Genomic DNA, 17,914 nt, shown 5'->3' with positions numbered 1-17,914 from the left:
TTCTCGGATCGCAATTCCCATATCTATAAACATCTTAGACTCGATCGGCTCTCACTAATTTCCAACTTAAGATCAAAGGAGCCCTTCATATTGAATGGGAATGACCCGCATTGAATAAACAACTGAAACATGTAAATTTAACACTCTTACTTTAATTACTATTTGTATTCTACAGTTTTTACAGTTTTGCACTCACACCTTTTATTTTCCCACTCCGTTGTATCCCTTTAGTATCATGTAACCTTTTTTCACTGATTTGTAACTATTATTATACAGTTTGTAATTTACACCTTCTTGTTACCTACTTTATATGAAGCCACTTACTTGTTTTTTTTTTTAATGTTTGATTTCAATCTTACTGCTAGGAATTTTGGTAATATTATTGATCTTGCGGACAGCTCATTAATTTCCTGGACCTGCCTGGCTGAACTATGAAATTGCATTTAGGAAGGATGCTGCAGCTTCAAGCCTTGTTGATTGGTTGAGAATGAACTTGGATTAATATAATTTTCACTCTTGAAGCCCTCTTCCAACTCAGTCATCACCTTGTACGACTTGCTGACTAATGTCCTCATCCCAATCTGTTCCACCAAAGCGTTTGTCGCAGTCAGTTCACTACTGCTATTCTTGGAATAAGGGCTCATGTCACTGGCCATTTGGTCGATGCCAATACCGTCATGTTTGTGAGTGTTGATGGCGACCACCCTCAAGTTAGTTGATGACAGTTGATGACATTGTTGATGATATCATGTCATTCAGCTCTTGGGCATGCAGTGGAAAGGCAAATACATTCAGTTTACATTCACCCCCTTATATCTTTTTGTCTGTTGCTGATCTAGTCAAGTGGATCCTTCGGAAGAACTTTGAAGTGGGTTTCCTTCTTCACTATTATATTTGGATGATTTCATACACTGGATCCTCCTAGTTCTTAGTTTTGCCAGCGCAATTTAGATGCATGTCTCCAGACGTTCAAGAAGTGAGGCATTCCACTTCACCATAAACTGGAGGACCCCTGCACATCCCTGACCATCCTGGGTATAGAGCTTGATTTTCTCCTGTTGCAGGCGTTCCTTCCTCACGAAAAAGTCTTAACACATCACTGCACTACTGAACTATTAGTTGCTCTCGTAAGGAGTTGGATTCTTTAACTTGCAACTTGCAGCATGCATGTGAAATGGTTGCTCCTGGTGGCACTTTTCTGCAGCGTATTATCAATTTGCTCTCTACTTTTAGTCTGTTCTCACCTGGCTGCCTGTTTGCACCACTCACCTATAAAGGTCTACCTGTCAGCTGTATGAGATATGTCCAGGTTTGCAATCAAATGCAAAAATTGCGCTTTTAACTATTTTTCCAAAAATTGCAAAAACGCAAAAAACGCAAAAAAACGCAAAAATCGCAGAACACTAAAAAGCTAGAGAAGGCAAGTCCTCCAAAAGCGTTGCAATTTTTGCGAAAATTGCAAAATATCGCAAAAATCGCAAAACTGAAATGAGCAGTTAGGCTAAATCAGTAAATGAATGGCGATAAAATATTATTTCATGTTCTCATTTTTGTGGATACGATGTTTTCAAAAAAGTCGCACATAAGTCCTGAGAATTGAAATTGTCGCTAAAAGCGTAATTACGTAGAACAGCTCATTAACCGAACCGCAGTTGCTAAAAGCGAAATAATTATTACGTAGGACCGCTCATTAACCGAACCGCAAAATGAAAGCGAACTCACGAGGTAAATTCATATTTATGAAAGCTAACTCACGAGATATATTCATGTATAGCAGGCTTGTTTCGGCTCGTGGATTAAAGAATGAGGTATATTCATGCGTAGCGTGCTTGTTTCGGCTCGGGTATATCCATTTGTAGTGCGCTAGTAGAATACCTTGGGGTGTTTGAAAAAGTTTTTGTGATCATATGATTCACAAAATTAAAAAAAGGGTACAAGTAATGAATTTTGTTTTGTTGCTGTTGTCGTTGTAACAAACAAGGCATCAATGCGCTCGATTAAGCAACAGAGTTGTTATTCATTTTGGCGACGACAGGACTGCGGGACTGCGGAACCAGCATTGCAACTCGAGTTTTGGATAAGGGAAGACACTTTAGTTTCTTTGTGTGGTTTGAAATTCACTTTCTGTGAATAAAACCATTGCAATTTCGTTAAGGATACGTATTTGCTCTATTCGTGCGTTATTGTTTGTTCTTTAAATGTTGGGAAGTTGTTGCGGTCTCCTACATGGAAAGCTCGAAAGGGCGAATTGTTTTATTTATTCACACTAGACACCACACTTTCAGTAAATCGTGAAATTTTAATCCACTTATTTTCAAGTCCATTGCTTTCAGTTACTAATAATTGCTACACTGCTGAAAAGCTTTAAGAAACTATAGAATTAAGGTTCAGTGGTTTTGAATTTGATGGTTGACACAAGCAGTGAAATTCAAGAATTCTTAAGCCGCCAAACGGTCAGCATTTGATTAGTGGCACTCGATTCCCAAGATGTAATATACCAAACTGTCGTATACCTCCTTCTTCGGGGTTGTCACCTACAGACAAATCTTTCGTGGCCTTGTGTTCGCTTTCTTTTCAGTGTTCTGCGATTTTTGCGATTTTTCGCAAAATTCACAATTTTCGCTAAAATCGTTAAAATCGCAAATCTTATCGGGGACTTGTCTTTTCTAACTTTTGAGAGTTCTGCGATTTTTCGCAAAATTCGCAAAAATCATTAAAATCGCAAGTATCGCAACACTTTTGGGGGACTTGTCTTCTCTAGCTTTGCAGTGTTCTGCGATTTTTGCGATTTTTTGCAAAATTCGCAATTTTCCCAAAAATCGATGTTTGAGATGTTTGCGATTTTAACGTTTTACGAAAATCGCGAATGTTGCGAAAATCGCAAACATCGCACAACACTGAAAAGCTAGAGAACACAAGTCCCTGACAAGAGTCGCCATTTTTGCAATTTTAACAATTTTTATGCAATTTTCGCAACAATCGCAAAAATTGCGAGTCCTAGTTGGGGATTTGTCTTCTTCTTTGCACCATTTACGATTTTTGCGATTTTCCGCAAACTTCGCAATTTTCGCATTTGCGTGCAAACCTGGACATAAGTGAGCTGTATGCTCTTTACACATAGATTATGGTTTTCCCGATCCCATGTTGAACTGCTTACAACTCCAGCGTGTTCTCTGTGGGATAAACCAAGGCTCAAATTGTCCACAGCATCAACCAGTAACAGCTGACATCATGTGTGTTATTCATTGTTCCCTGGACCTGCTAGACCTGTATCATATGTCATGCTTCGGGCCACCTGTTGTTTGGTTTTCTGCAGGTTTCTGTGTGCTGGAGAGTTTACTGTCAACTCCAACTTTGATCCTTCCATGCGTCTAACTGTTCAAGTTGATGCAGAAGTAAATCCCTCCAGCCTTTGTGTTCACATCAAAACTACCAAAACTGACCATTTCCTACAGGGTTTCTTTGTTTATATGGGATGTGGTTGGGCCTCTCTCTGCCTCATCACTGCAATCATGGCTTATCTCCACCTCCAGGGGTCCTAACAAGGTCCTCTCTTCATTGACAGGGCTGGTCAGCCTTTATCTCATTCCTAGTTGTCAGCATGGCAAGGTTGAGGTGTTGTGCCAGCCATGGGGGCATTATTCTATAATGGGGCCTGCTGCCAAAAGTGGAAGGCCCCAGATATCTCGAGCACCCAACCTCCACTAAGCAATGCAGTTGTTAATTATTATCATTATAATTGACATACCCATTGTTTTTGTTGTTATTATTGTTATTGTCAGTGTTGTAGTTTACCTGGATACCAAAGTTCATCTGCTCTTTGACCAATGACACGAGTTCCAACTTCAAAATTAGGAGCTCCTGGAATTAGGCTGAACGAAGCAAAAGCAGTTGGTTAAGTGTACACTTCTGTACCAAACATACAAAATACATTTAATTTAACTTTGCATTATTCCACAGTTCTGATAAGACTTAAGGTTTAGCTTTGGTGTGGATCCATCACTGCGCACCACTGACTCGGTTGTGCACCGGGCTGTCACAGGAGGTTGAGAGTTCGATTCCAGCTGGACCAACACTCAGGGTCTTAAAATAACTGAGGAGAAGTGCTGACTTAGTTTGTAATCACACCGGCAAATGGTTAGAATTTGAAGCCTTCTGGGATAAGGACTGTAAACCGGAGGTCCCTTCTCATAACCCTTGTTGGAAACCAAATAGTATGGAACGTTAAAGAACCCACTCACTACTCAAAAAGGGTAGGGGCCGTTGTCCCCGGTGTTGTGGACTGACCTTAATCTGTTGGGGGCATCTTTCATTTCCTAAATAAACTGTAAACTGTGTAACAAGCAATCTGGCCAAAAAGTCCCCAACAAAAAAGCATTGTAAATTAGTCCTGAAAAGCCCCGAGGGGAGAGACTAATAATTTCACCTCACTTCACTTCTCGTCTATTTTGGTTCAATTATTGTAGAGTTTCAATGATTAAACTGCACACCACATGAGGGACCATGTCTTTTACAAGACTCAGCTGAAACTGTTGAGAAAACTACTAAACATTTCTAAATAATGTCTACATATACCCTACAGTATGTTCTACAAGAATCCAGTCACTATCAGTTTTTCAAGTTTTGTGCTGACACCAAAATTATTACATGTTCATACACTGTATATGTACCTCTTTCCTTGCTCAGAAATAAGCTTATTTTCACTTGATGAATGTCCGAGTAGAGAAGAAGGATTTGCTGAATGAGTCTGAGAGGAAGGAATGGTACTTTCCCTGAAAATAAATAACTCACATTTTGAATTAAAAAGTCCATCATTGTTGCAAGACAAAGACAAAAAAGAGACATTGTGATTATGCCGTAGGTAGCAGTTGGTAAATTCCCAACACAATTATTAATGTTAAATGTGATAAGTATCTTTCAGCTGTATATCAAAATCATAGAATGCTTGTTCCTAAATGGAGTTTTTGAGTGGATATAAAGGTTGTTAACCCATTGACCTCAGGGAGTGAGACTAAACAGATTTTACTCTGTCAAACACCTGACGATTTTACTCATCAACTAAGGGCGTGCTAGGACATTTGAGGTGTCAATGTGTTAATAATCCAGATTAAGCAAGATGTAACATGTTCATACAAAATTTGCCTCATAATTGTATTACTTGTACAAACAGATCGCTCCAATATGTGTTTTACACCTTGTCGAGTGGTTTCACAAAATTAAGATACACAGATATTTTGCCAGTTGCATAGTATTAATTTTTTCCAAGCCCTGTTCAAAGGCAAGGGAAAATATGAGCAAGAAGCAAAATGAGCACATGCATTATACATGTATGTTTAAGTGCCCCTGTGACCAAAAAATCAATTCTTATTTTTCTTTAGATTTCAAACCTATGTTAATTAAACACTAAGCGACCAAAGTTTTAACCTTGATTTCAAAAAGACACCTGTTTGGAGAAAACGACATTAAAGACTCACTAGTTTAAAAATGCCATGCAAGTGTACGCAGCTGAACTAATAATTTTTATGCAGCATGGGACTTTCGGGCTTTCAAACTTCTAAACTTGTGTTTTGCATATATAATAAGCTGCAAGTAGTAAATGACACCACTTTTTCCTATATCCCAACCCTCTGAGGTCCAATTGGTCAGTTTGGAACGTGAGTAATGGTGGACCGGCCCATGAAATTCAAAACTCAACTCACAGTAAACAACCTTTAGATAAAAATCAAAGCTCAAAATTTTGTCAGCCAGATGTTAAGCAAACACACTTTCAAAATCTGAAGCAAAAAAAAGAAAGTGATTTTTTTTTATCACAGGGGCACTTCAAACCTTTCAATAAGGTATTTATTATTCCACTCTTATGCCATTTGCTAGTATTTTGGCCTCTTCCTGCATTGACTGAGAATCATATCGATTGCATAATTAGGCCCATGCAAATGACGAAAACAACACAGACCAAACCACTTAAATGTCCTTTATTTGATTGCATGATGAGTGACAAGCAATGAGAAGCTAAAATTAATTCTTGGGCTTTGCATCGTGTTGATCAATTTATTTCTTTTAAATGTATTGAAAAACTCTTGTTCCATCAATATTTGCCCTGTTCTCACACACTGGATGCCATTTGGCTGCCACACAAGAATGCAACAGCACTTTATTTGCAAAAAGAAAACTGGATCACATGACCAAAATTAATGTCATATCTGACATCCTGATTTGGGCCCAGCCCCCAACATTTCTAAACCAGTCAAACTGGGACACTACACGTACACTGTACAGTGCATTACCATCTCATAATTATTTTGCACATTCTCTATATTGAATATGGTAAAATAGTGTAATAGACAAGTGGAATGATAAATAATTATGTCTACAACGTATTCCATTCATCAAATCCTTCCACAGGAGCACAACTCAGAGGCTTCATACAAGTAGCTCAGTTGGCAGTAGGTTTAAAACACAGAACACATTCCACAGGTCACTCATTACAGGTCATTGTTTTACCTATACTGAAGCAGCCCAAAACCTCCCAATTGGCTAACCATAGGCCTAGACATCGTTTTTAGGCTTAACAAGACCTAACGAGGCCTAAGTTTAGCGTTAGTAAAGGGTTTGAAACGAGTGACCTGGCCCGGGTTGTTCGAAGCACAGTTAGCGCTAACCAGATTAAATACCATGGTAACCTATAGCTTTTGATACCTCTTAACCAATGGTTAGCGCTAACTAGGCTTCGAGCAACTGGCCCCTGTACTTTAAACCTGTCGCTAAGTTGGAAGAGCAATGTACTGGCATTGCAGAGGTCTTGGGCTCAAATCCTGTTTTCAGCTGTCTATAAGAGACATTAATTTAGGGTGCGTTCAATTGACCGTATTCCGGAATAAGAATACGTGAAATATAAGTTAGAAATCCTTCGTTTTTACGGAGATTCACATTAAAATTGTCAAACATCCGCTAAAACGCTATTTTAAACATATTTTTATCATCCTTGCTGCTTCGAAACGCGCCAAACATACCGTTTTAATCATCACTTCACATATTCTTATTCCGGAATAGGGTCAATCGAATGCGCCCTTAATGTTTGCTTCAATTGTCCAGAAAGTGCAAGGATCACTTCTCTGTTTCATCTATTAAACCATTGACACCTCAAACACTCTCGGACGCCCCCAGTCGACGAGTAAAATCGTCTGGACCAATGGGTTAAGAAACAATTTGTACATGTAGGAATTTTGACAGATAACTGTACATGTAATGAATTATTATTATTACACTCAACCATAAACAAACATATGGCAGAGCTACAATGTGCCACAACAGTGAATGCCAAATTATTAATTGCCAGTGCTCAGTTTATACTACATGTACATGTAAAAGCAAAGGTGGCTGATAATAGACATCAACACCAATGAATGAGTACATTTATGTACTATAACCCTATTCTCTCATCACTGTCAACAGCTGGTAATTTTAATTTTGAGACAAATCAATACAGCTTGGGTAAATTTCCACGACAGCCTCAAGAATCAACCGCCAAACAAAATGGCAATATTTCCCGAAAAGTGCCAACTACTGTACCTCTGATTAGTTTTAATTTGCATAATTTGTAATGGGTCGGTAGGCACTTTGGTAGAATGATGCGCTAGCACTTAGCCAATCAGAGCGCTCATTACATTGGGAACAACCACAAGTCACATTATAAAATTAAATGACTGGCCCGTTCACTTCAAAGAATTATTTTCCACATGCTAAAATGGAATTTCTCCCTCCAGAAGGAAGCGGGCCCTTTTTTCATTGCATTCTTGCACTAACATGCACTCAAACCAGACAATGACCGAGATCTCATTCAGTTTCAGCAAACGCAGATGCAAAATAATAATGTCATCTCTCCGTGGAACTTTCTGAAAAGTTTCGCTTTGACGTCATTTGAAATGCAGTAATGTGATTGGGCAATCGAACTGTTTACTGTGGGTGCCTCGAAAACAAAGACCCCAAGACCCTCTAAGACCCCAAGAAAACTAAAGAACTAAAAACCAACTTAAGGCCTAGTTAGGCCTAGGGTTGGCCAAATTGAGGGTTTTGGAGTACTTTTTTCGTTTCTGAGTTTTCAAGTTTTTGGGGTATTTAATAGGGGTGTTAGGGATCTTACGGTCTTCATTTTAGAGACATCTTGTTTACTGCCCATATTAACCCATTGACTCCCAGGGGTTCCCCATTGACGAGTAAAATCGTCTGACGTTAGACAGAGTAAAATACTAAGTCTGGCCGGTTTCGGCCGGTTTGGATGTCGATGGGTTAATGGAGACGTAGTTTTTCAGTGAGTGATTAAGTTTTCTTGGCAGGAATAAGAAGAAGCTTTGTTTTAATCTTGTCAAACATTGGTCCATGAAACTTGTAAATTAAGAAAATTTTACAGGGTCATAACGAAAGTCACTCTATCATACCTGAATTCAGTAGGTGATGCAACCGACATTACACTCCCAAGTGAAGGCTTAACACCTGTAAATGATTGTTGAACAGGAAGAGAAGCCAGTGAAGATTTCAAAGCTACACGTTGAGGCAACATTGGAGCACCACTTATGACGGGAGATTTCAGTGTTCTGTAAATCACAGGTGGGGTCGTTGTTGAGGTTGTTACAGAAGATACACTTAATACAATGTCTGATGGTCTACTCGTTACACAGGTAGAATTGGATGCAATTTCTTCTGAAGATCTTTGCATTGTGGACAAAGATGTCTGCACAGTGTCAGATACTCTGCTCACCGTAGACAGAGTTTTTGAAGCGACTGTAGTCTGTGATGTGTTTTGGTGTCCTGCTGACACAGCCACCGTAGCTGAAGATTTGATTGGAACAGTGCTCTTTGAAGTGTTTGGCTGTAATGTCTGCGGTTGCATAACAGTCTTATCAACCACACTTATATTCTGTGCATTCTCTTTTTCTTTATTAATCTGAATACTTGTCTCAATCCTGATTTCCTCAAATGTTGCTTGACATGACATGTCAGCAACATCAACGAACTCCACTTCATCATCATCAATAACAATGACAGTTGCTTTCTTAGGTTCTTGTTTTTCAATTTGTTCTTCAGTGGCTGCAGCAATTTCACTGTCATCTTTTGCAACTGGACTAAAAATATATTTAAAAAAAAAGAAAATAATTATTAGTGTAATAAATAAAAGGTTGCAACTAAAACCATCTTGATACTATGAGAAACACTATGCAAGTGTGACACAGCTCACCTAGGAGTCTGTAAATTTTCTTGATAATCCTTGAGTTGTTGGTCAATGGAGTTCAGAAGTATCCGTAGAGAAGACTGACTCTCTAGTGAAAAAAAAAATCAACAAACGTTAAATTTTACATGGGGAGTCAAGGTGTTTTAGTGGTTATCAACCGTGCCTCTCACCTCTCACCAGGTTCAACTCTGGTCTCTAGGCCACACATGTACATGTATGTGGGTTGAGTTTCAGTCTACCTCAATCATAATCGACTCTCAGTTAATAAGATCCAGGCAAATACCTTCGAAAGGGATACCCTCTGGTATCTCTCCCTTTCATTACACATACAGTAGAACCCCGGTAACTCGAACTCTGAAGGGAAACGAAAAACTGTTCGAGTTAGCGGGGTTTCGAGTATCGGGTTCAATTAATTAAAATACTCAGTTTTCCAGGTTAATAATAAATAGTTTATTGCTTTTCAGCACTTCCGTAAACAATACAGTGCAAATTAAACTTATGATCGGTAAATAACTGTCAAATACTTGATCTGTTCGTTGCACTAAAATCAAGTTACCCGAGTTCGAGTTAACCGAGTAAAAATGACTGAAAAGTTGGGTCAAATCCAAGGGAAATGAGACTCAGTTTGAGTTAGCGGGAAGTTCGAGTTATCCGAGTTCCAGTTACCGGGGTTCTACTGTATTAATAAAAAATGAATAAAGTTCTCTTTTTTTCATTCTTTCTTTCTTACACCTTAAAAATTTGAAATTATCGAGAGAATAAAAACAATATTATTCTACCACTCAAAGGATAGTGTATTCTTGTATTTTGGTTTATCCCTTTTTCAAGTGAACAAAGTAATTATTGGGCATTTTGGGGCTACTTCCTGACTTTCACACTAGACTGACAATTACTGTATTTTTACTTGTCAGTGGAGGTTCAGGAGTCCATGGGTTAACAACCTCCTCCTTCACAGTCTACAAACCTTGAACAGATGGTAAGTACTGTCTTGTAAGCGTTTGGTGTTGTTGGGTTTCTGGCCTCTCCTTCGAAAAATTATTTATTGCTACGCATAATATGCACTGGGTTTGATGTTCGAGTACACAAACAAATAAAATTACAGATGGCTGAGGTTTGCACAAGTTGCAAACCCTTGCATTTAGGCAATAATTTTATGTGCATAATTATGTGCATGTATTGACATACGCACATACGCAAAATACACATGTACATGTATGATACGCGTAGTTCCCTTATATCGAAGTTGCACTGTAAGATACATTAAAGTTGGGAGAAGAGAAAAAGTCAGACAGATGTAAGTAAAGATACGTGTACATGTACGTACATGTAGCAATAACACTCTTAATACATACGTGTACCTACATGAAAGTTGGTTTGTCTTAGAGCAGTTTTCAATTGAGTGTCGAAAGTAATTAGATAATTACTTTGGTTTATGATTACTTCACTCAGTGAAGTCAAAGTTCTCGCACAATTTTTTCAACCAATCAGAAGTGAAACCAAAACCAATCGTGGCTCACGCATGCATATTTTCCCACGCTTTGTGTCGGCTACTTGTAATTACTTTCGAGTTTTGATTGGTTTGCCGGATTGTCTCAGTCCTTTTTTATTGGCCAAAGTAATTACTTTGGTTTTGGTTTTACAACACTCAATTGAAACTCGCTCTAACACAATAATAATTATACTCAGTAATTATTATTATTGCTACTAAAACATTGGATTCTACTAGATGTACTGTTCAAACATGTAAACCATTACACTAACCTTCAATTGCTCCCACCCTCTGGAAAAGTGACCTTGTAGTCCTGCAAATCAATTGCTAAATTCATTACTGAGGGTGTCATCTATTAAGAACACAGTATTCAAGGTGAACGCATTAACCTACAATGCAGCTTAGAGTGTCCAAAAAGTGCATGCAAAACGTGTATGCAAAACACAGAATTGATGCAAATCTGTTTGTACAAGTATCTGTGAGTGATTTTTATCATCGTCTCAGATTGTCATGTATTTCTGCAAAATCCTGATATTACATGTACCAAGTGTTACTCTAGTTAGCATTGTATGTAAAGCTTTCAGCAATTTAAAAAGGTTGTCAAATAAGAAATGAAAAAGATGAATGCCTTTCCAAACCATATATTTGTTAATCAAATTATTGCGAAACTCCGCACACCAAAGGCCCACGCACAGAGCACCATTGGTAAGAAAGTAATTATGGTAACCCATCTTTACAAGAAAACTTGGTTTTGGTCACCGTGCGACCGTACATACGTTCACCCCTCCATGTATGCCAATGTGATAAATTGAGGGCTTAAGTTTACAGCTCATCGATGCGGCCACACTCAAGCTACATGTACATGTACATGTAGTCAATTACAGTCAATTGACACCTGTCAAAACAAGGTATCTGCTGACAAGTATCACATGATCATATTGCAGGCTCAAGTTTAGAGCTCATCGAGGTCAGCTTTTTTTCTTTAAGTTGACCGCTGACCATGTACTGGGTTTCAATTGAATCGTAAACTGAAGCCAGGGTAACTTATTGTAAGAATAAATAACCCAGGAGCTCCACTTTTCGGTTTGGCTAAATCTTTATATGTTGCCGATAAAATCCGTTTTTACTCAGGTTAAACTGATGATCCTCATTTTATCTTGGTTCTGAATACGCACTCGGATAAATTGAAAGAACATGAATCACCATCTGCATGCTCCCCTAGAGAGTTTTGATAACCTAGACTCTCAGAAACACGTTTTCCTTGATTATGGTGCAAATTTGATCCCATTTTGGGCATTTGGAACTTTTCCCAGTGAACACAGACAAACAAATTTCCCACAATAAAGCTTCTGTGTCAACATTTCTGATGTTCATTAGTTCCCCCAAACTAAAAGATCCTGAGCGATTCTTGAAAGTGATGAAAGCACCTTTCAAGAATCTCAGCTGGTTGTCTAGAACTTGTTGTGTTACTTTAGGCTGTTTTAAAAACATTTTTATTCCATTGACCTTACAATCACTATTCTTTCCCCTCTTCCCCGACATATCAAGTAAATTTTGCCCACTACAGGTCTGTTAAGCCAGGAATACATGGTTGAATCATGTATTTTGCATACGTAAGTGCAAATAGCACCGATGACACAAGAAAGAGCCTGGAAATAGAAACATAACGCAATCAAACTTAAGAAATGAAGTGTTTACGTTCATATCAGTTGCCATAGAAACTAAGGTGTGGGCAGATAAAAAAACTTTACTGACATTCCAAGTTCTTTCTGAGGCCACTACTGTCTTTAACAGCCAGGAAAATTACGTTCACAGTCGGGTAATAATATTATTTTTCCGGCTCCCTTAGCTGGGAAATGTTTCTGAAAACTGCTCCTCTCAAGGACATGTTTGTTGTCCTCAACTTAAATCACATTTTCAAAGAAAGAATACATGTAAGTGAAGGTTTGATGTACAAGTACATGATTGTAAGTCTTGTCTTTCTAATCTCAATATTTGTTTATCTCACCTTACAACATACAATGTATCACCTTACAGTGATTTCATGTACTGTACATGTAGGTCTAATTTACTGATTACAAAACTGTTAGCTTTCCTTTAATTTTACTCTTATGGCTACCTCTATTTAGGGTACGGGGATGAGTCAATTACCATAGACAGAGTTTTCATGCAGAAGTAAAGTAGAAGGACAATAGTATAAAGTAACAGGAGAATCATCTAACAAAACAAAGCTCTGTTGCAAATAAAATGGCCAAATTATAGGAGAAAAGACTAGCGGATAATAATATCATTATTTCAAGCAACAGAAGGAAATTCTCTGATCCCCAAAGCATAATGAAGGCACTGGTCTTTGACACGTATTACTATCAATTTTTTTTTTTAAGAAAACAAGTAAACATGATTATAAAAAATGTGTTGTATCACAATCTTAAACTGAGATTCAAGGTTCTCAGTAAGGCCTGGTAGCCAGTCAAAACCGCCAGCTAGTAACCAGTCTTCAGCTGGCTACTTTCATCTCATTTTACCACCAGTTAAGATGAAAAATGTTACACTTGTTAAATGATCATCCAAGAAACTTTTAAAACATTCTACTCCTCATTATGAGTGGAATTGACAGCATATTTTACAAAAATGAAAGACTCTGTCAAACAGCATGCTTTGTGCCCATTTGTTTATGTTTTTCTTCGGCTTGATGAAGCCTTTTGGGTGCAAATAAGTGACAATTTATGTCCTTTCCTACAAGCGAATGGTTGACTTGAAGAATATAAATGTATATTTCTAATAAATAAAGCAAAGCGCGGTTCCGACACTAATCAAAGTTAATGCGGTCCACACTGCAACAGCGATTCAAATAAAACACAGACATAGATACATGTAAGTGCATTGCCTTTGATTCTTCTTCTTGTAAAAATGGCTGGACGTTTGATTTTTTACAACAATAGTAGGCCTCCGCTGGTCAGTGTCGACCATGGATGATGATGCACCCGAGTTGGATGCCGTGGTAGGTTCAAGGGTAGAACAGCTATGGCTGTGACTGGTGAGGCCAATACGGGAGCGACAAACTCTGCCACAGTGGATGCAGGTATGAGTGGTTGACGGGTTGCCTCCAGGTGTGCACACCTTCCGTCTGGCTCTCTTGTCCTCTAACAGGTTCTGGATCTTAACTTCACCCATCTTCAACTGTTTCTTCAGCACACTGCGCCATCTGCTGTGGTCAGCTGCTGTGAACTACCAGCTCTCAGTATTGATGTCCAGAGCTCTCATGTCGAGCTTACAGACATCTTTATAGCGCAGCTTGGGTCGGCCAACAGGTCTTGTGCCAGAGGCTACCTCGTCGTACAGGATGTCCTTTGGAATCCCGCCACCTTCCATCCCGCGAACATGGCCGAGCCATGGGGAGGACAGCGCATAAGAGGACCTCAACACTTGGCACTTTGTAGCTCCACTTGATCTTGAGGATGTGGCAGAGGCAGGGCATGTGAAAACTGTTCAGTCTCAGCTCCTACTTTGCATAGGTTGTCCACGCCTCACTGCTGTACAGCAGAATGCTGATGATGCAGGTACATGTATTGCATACTGCCATCTTGGTCGTGGTTGTGAGCTTGAGGTTCTCCCACACACGTGTGGTGAGTTGACCAAGTGTTGTTGCAGCCTTCCCAGTGCATTGGTCGATCTCAGCATCGAGGGATAGGTTGTCACTGATTGTGGTCCCAAGGTAGGTGAACTGGTGTACAACGCCAAGTTCGTAGTTGTCGATGAGGTGACAGGTGATGTTTCCACACCCTGGGCTGATTGTGAGCCCGAAGTCTTTGCAGGCTTGAGAGAACCTGTCCATGAGTTCCTGAAGCTCTTGCTATGTATGTGAGGTGATGGCAGCATCATCAGCAAAGAGCAGGTCTCTGATAGTGATCTCATGTACTTTGGTCCTTGCTCTCAGTCAGGCAAGGTTGAACAGCCTCCTGTCTGATCTTGTGTGCAGGTACTGTCCTTCTGTGGCAGTCCCAAATGCATGCTTCAGAAGCAGGGAGAAAAATATCCTGAAGCGGGTGGGTGCAAGAACGCAGCCCTGTTTCACACCACTCTTCATGTCAAAGGGCTCAGACATGCTGCCTTCATATAGCACTGTCGCCTTCATGCTGTCGTAGAAGGACCTGATCATGCTGTGTAGTTTTGGGGAGCATCCAATTTTCACCAGGATACCGAAGAGCCCTTCCCTGCTGACCAAGTCAAACGCTTTCGTGAGATTAATGAAGGTGATGTACAGACGCTTTTGTTGTTCTCTGCACTTTTCCTGCAGTTGTCAAAGGGAGAAGATTACGTCCACTGTGGAACGCTCTGCTCGAAAGCTGCACTGGGACTCGGGCTAGACACTCTCTCCTAGTTGTTGTAGGTGTGCTAGGACAACTCGGGTATGCACTTTGCCTACATTGCTCAGAAGGGAGATGTCTCTGCAGTTGTTACAGTCACTCCTCTCGCACTTGTTCCTATACAGGGTGACTATCTTGGTGTCTGTCATGTCTTGTGGCACACCTCCCTCTCTCTAGCACTGACAAAGAACATCACGTAGTGGCTGCAGAAGAGTGGTCTAGTAGCGTTTGACTAGATCTGGTGGAATGCCATCCGTTCCAGGTGCTTTTCCACAGGCCAAGCTGTCGATGGCCTTGCCAAATTCTTCGAGTGTTGGTTCAGCGTCTAGTTCTTCCATGACAGGTAGTGGTTCAGTGGAGTCGATTGCAGAAGTGACAACAATATTTTCTCTGGAATACAACTCTGAGTAGTGCTCTACCCATCTCTCCATCTGCTTGCCAAATGTCAATGAAAACAGCAGCGGACTGCCTGTCAATCACCCAACAAGATGATTTTTCTATTTTTAAAATGGGGTCATGTGTACTCTTTTACAAATCATTCAAGAGACCTTATCCTTTTCTGTTATTTCTATCATTATTGCTTCCTCGTTATCCTGTTAAACTTGTCAAACTGTCAGTGAATTGCAATACAGATAAAGATAAGCTAGGTAAAAGATAAATTAATCGAGCAAAACGGACATCAAGAATTCATCAAAAATTCATCAAGAATCACTGTAGTTGATACACTTTTCTTCCAAAACCAGTGCGTCGGCCTAAACTTGATGCCAAGCAGCTCATTTGATCTGGTGACTTGTCAATCACTCAACAAGATGATTTCTCTATTTTTAAAATGGGGTCATGTGTACTCTTTTACAAATCATTCAAGAGACCTTATCCTTTTCTGTTATTTCTATCATTATTGCTTCCTCGTTATCCTGTTAAACTTGTCAAACTGTCAGTGAATTGCAATACAGATAAAGATAAGCTAGCTAAAAGATAAATTAATCGAGTAAAACTGACATCAACACAGCAACTAGCAAAAATTGAACATAATGCATGAGCTTTAACGGTTAATCTGTGTTGAGTCGGATGGCTGCTAACAAATAGTTTACCTCGGATTCCAGATTACACAGTCACTTGAGGAGGAAAAGCGTTTCCTTCCCATATTAATTTCTGTATACGTACCTTTGACAAAGTTCCAAGAAGCCTGCCGCTCTTAACTCCTCGTCGATCACATCTTCCAAATCGAATCCCTCATGCTGTAGCCGCGAAACCATTATTCCGATCTCACCCATGAACCTAGCAAAGGCCTTGACGCGTGTTTCCTTTAGCTGCTATCTGGTAAGCATCACCAATGCAATCATTTTCTATCTAGGATTGTCTTATAAACACGCGACACGCCACCTTCTCCGCCATTCAAGAGGCCGAACCGCATATATAAATTACAAATACCGCTGACCGCTGGTAAACTAGGCGACCAGGTTGGCGACCAGTCGACCAGTCGGAGTCCCTACTCGCGGCACATCACAGGCCGCCCAAGCTCGGTATTTGTATGGGAAAGTTAACTTTAACCTTACAAATGCTAAAATAAGCTGTAAATGTAGAAATAAACTTAGCTTACCTCTGCGTACAGTTGTTTTCGTCTTTTCTGTGCCATCGGTGGACAAACTGTGGCAGTTTTAGCTGGGTTTGTGGCTTTCGAATTTTTACGATGTCGTTTAGTTGTCATTTCCCTTCTTCTCTTTATGAGCGAAAATGACAACTAACGACATCGTAAAACGCTTGGGCTGCCTGTGGGCACATGTGTCCCGAACCGATATGAAAGGTTTATAAGGGAAGCATGAAATGCTGAAAAAAATCGCAAAATCCTAGTTTATAGCGACGAAACTTAATAAAACGAACTTACTTTAACTATACCTTGTTGTCTTTTAATGAAGAATAGGAGCAAATTTCAAAACTAATCCAGAACGCCTCAAATAGACACAAAGATGCAGTAAAAGTAAGTTTCTTTTATTTATTTTCGTCGCTGTAAACAAGGATTGGCCGATATTTTTTCGGCATTTCATATTAGGGTTCCATATACACCCTACAGATCATTACATTGACTGAGAATGATGAGTTTGGGACGCCTGTGCTCGTGTTCGAGAGTCTGGAAGTCACTTTCTTTTTGAGATCGTTGCCATTTTGTCATAGGGCTCCTGATATGGTCAAAATATCAATACACCACTTATTTCACCAAGTTCTCAAATCAAATGGTAATGTATGCGCCTTTCATGGCTGCACGTAGGTTTAGTGCTCCCGTTGTTTTTAATTATTTTATATCTTCTAGTCTTCAAAATCTCCCACGAACTACTAGAATGTGTCGAGTTCCGATATTTCTTAGTAAGGAAACGATTAAGGAGAAACGTTGGCCTTCCTATCGCGGACGACGAGCTGGACAACAAGTCAATAACCGTGAGATCGTCAGGCGCCGTTGTATCAGCACCATTGAGCGACCGAGACGTGTGTACTGCTGGTCGCGCGCAATCACACGGGACGCAAAGGAACATCTCTAACTGCAAGTATATTAGCCCTAACACACCTGGGTCTAAACTTGCGTTTATGCCATCATTTCTGCTGTCAAATGTGATGTCCCTGGCTCCGAAAATGGACGAACTCCGAGTGACGATTTGCAATGCAAATGTATGTTTTGCTAGTATAACAGAAACATGGCTTAAAGAACATATAGAAGACACTTTTGTGTCAATACCAGGCTACAACATCATTCGTCTCGATATGAAGGACATTGATCATGGTGGTGTTTGCATATATGTACGAGATTCTCTCCGTTTTAGGGTGTTACATGATTTTATG

At 39.7% G+C, this 17,914-nt stretch overlaps 1 protein-coding gene across 1 annotated transcript in view; it reads right to left on the bottom strand.

The window, feature by feature from the left end:
• The window catches only part of LOC138013869 (uncharacterized), a 24,031-nt gene extending 7,555 nt beyond the window's left edge, over positions 1-16,476 (bottom strand). The window contains exons 1-6 of the mRNA XM_068860914.1: positions 16,247-16,476; positions 10,988-11,028; positions 9,233-9,314; positions 8,436-9,119; positions 4,671-4,772; positions 3,796-3,872 (exon numbers count right to left, since the gene is read on the bottom strand). Coding sequence (XP_068717015.1) covers positions 3,796-3,872; positions 4,671-4,772; positions 8,436-9,119; positions 9,233-9,314; positions 10,988-11,028; positions 16,247-16,356 — 1,096 coding nt within the window. The 5' untranslated portion in view covers positions 16,357-16,476. The remainder of the gene's footprint in view (positions 1-3,795; positions 3,873-4,670; positions 4,773-8,435; positions 9,120-9,232; positions 9,315-10,987; positions 11,029-16,246) is intronic.
• Between the last annotated feature and the right edge of the window lie 1,438 nt (positions 16,477-17,914).

This window comes from Montipora capricornis, chromosome 8 (genome assembly GCF_036669925.1).
Source record: "Montipora capricornis isolate CH-2021 chromosome 8, ASM3666992v2, whole genome shotgun sequence".
NCBI classification, from domain to species: Eukaryota; Metazoa; Cnidaria; class Anthozoa; order Scleractinia; family Acroporidae; genus Montipora; species Montipora capricornis.
This window is presented reverse-complemented; position numbering and strand designations above follow the sequence as displayed.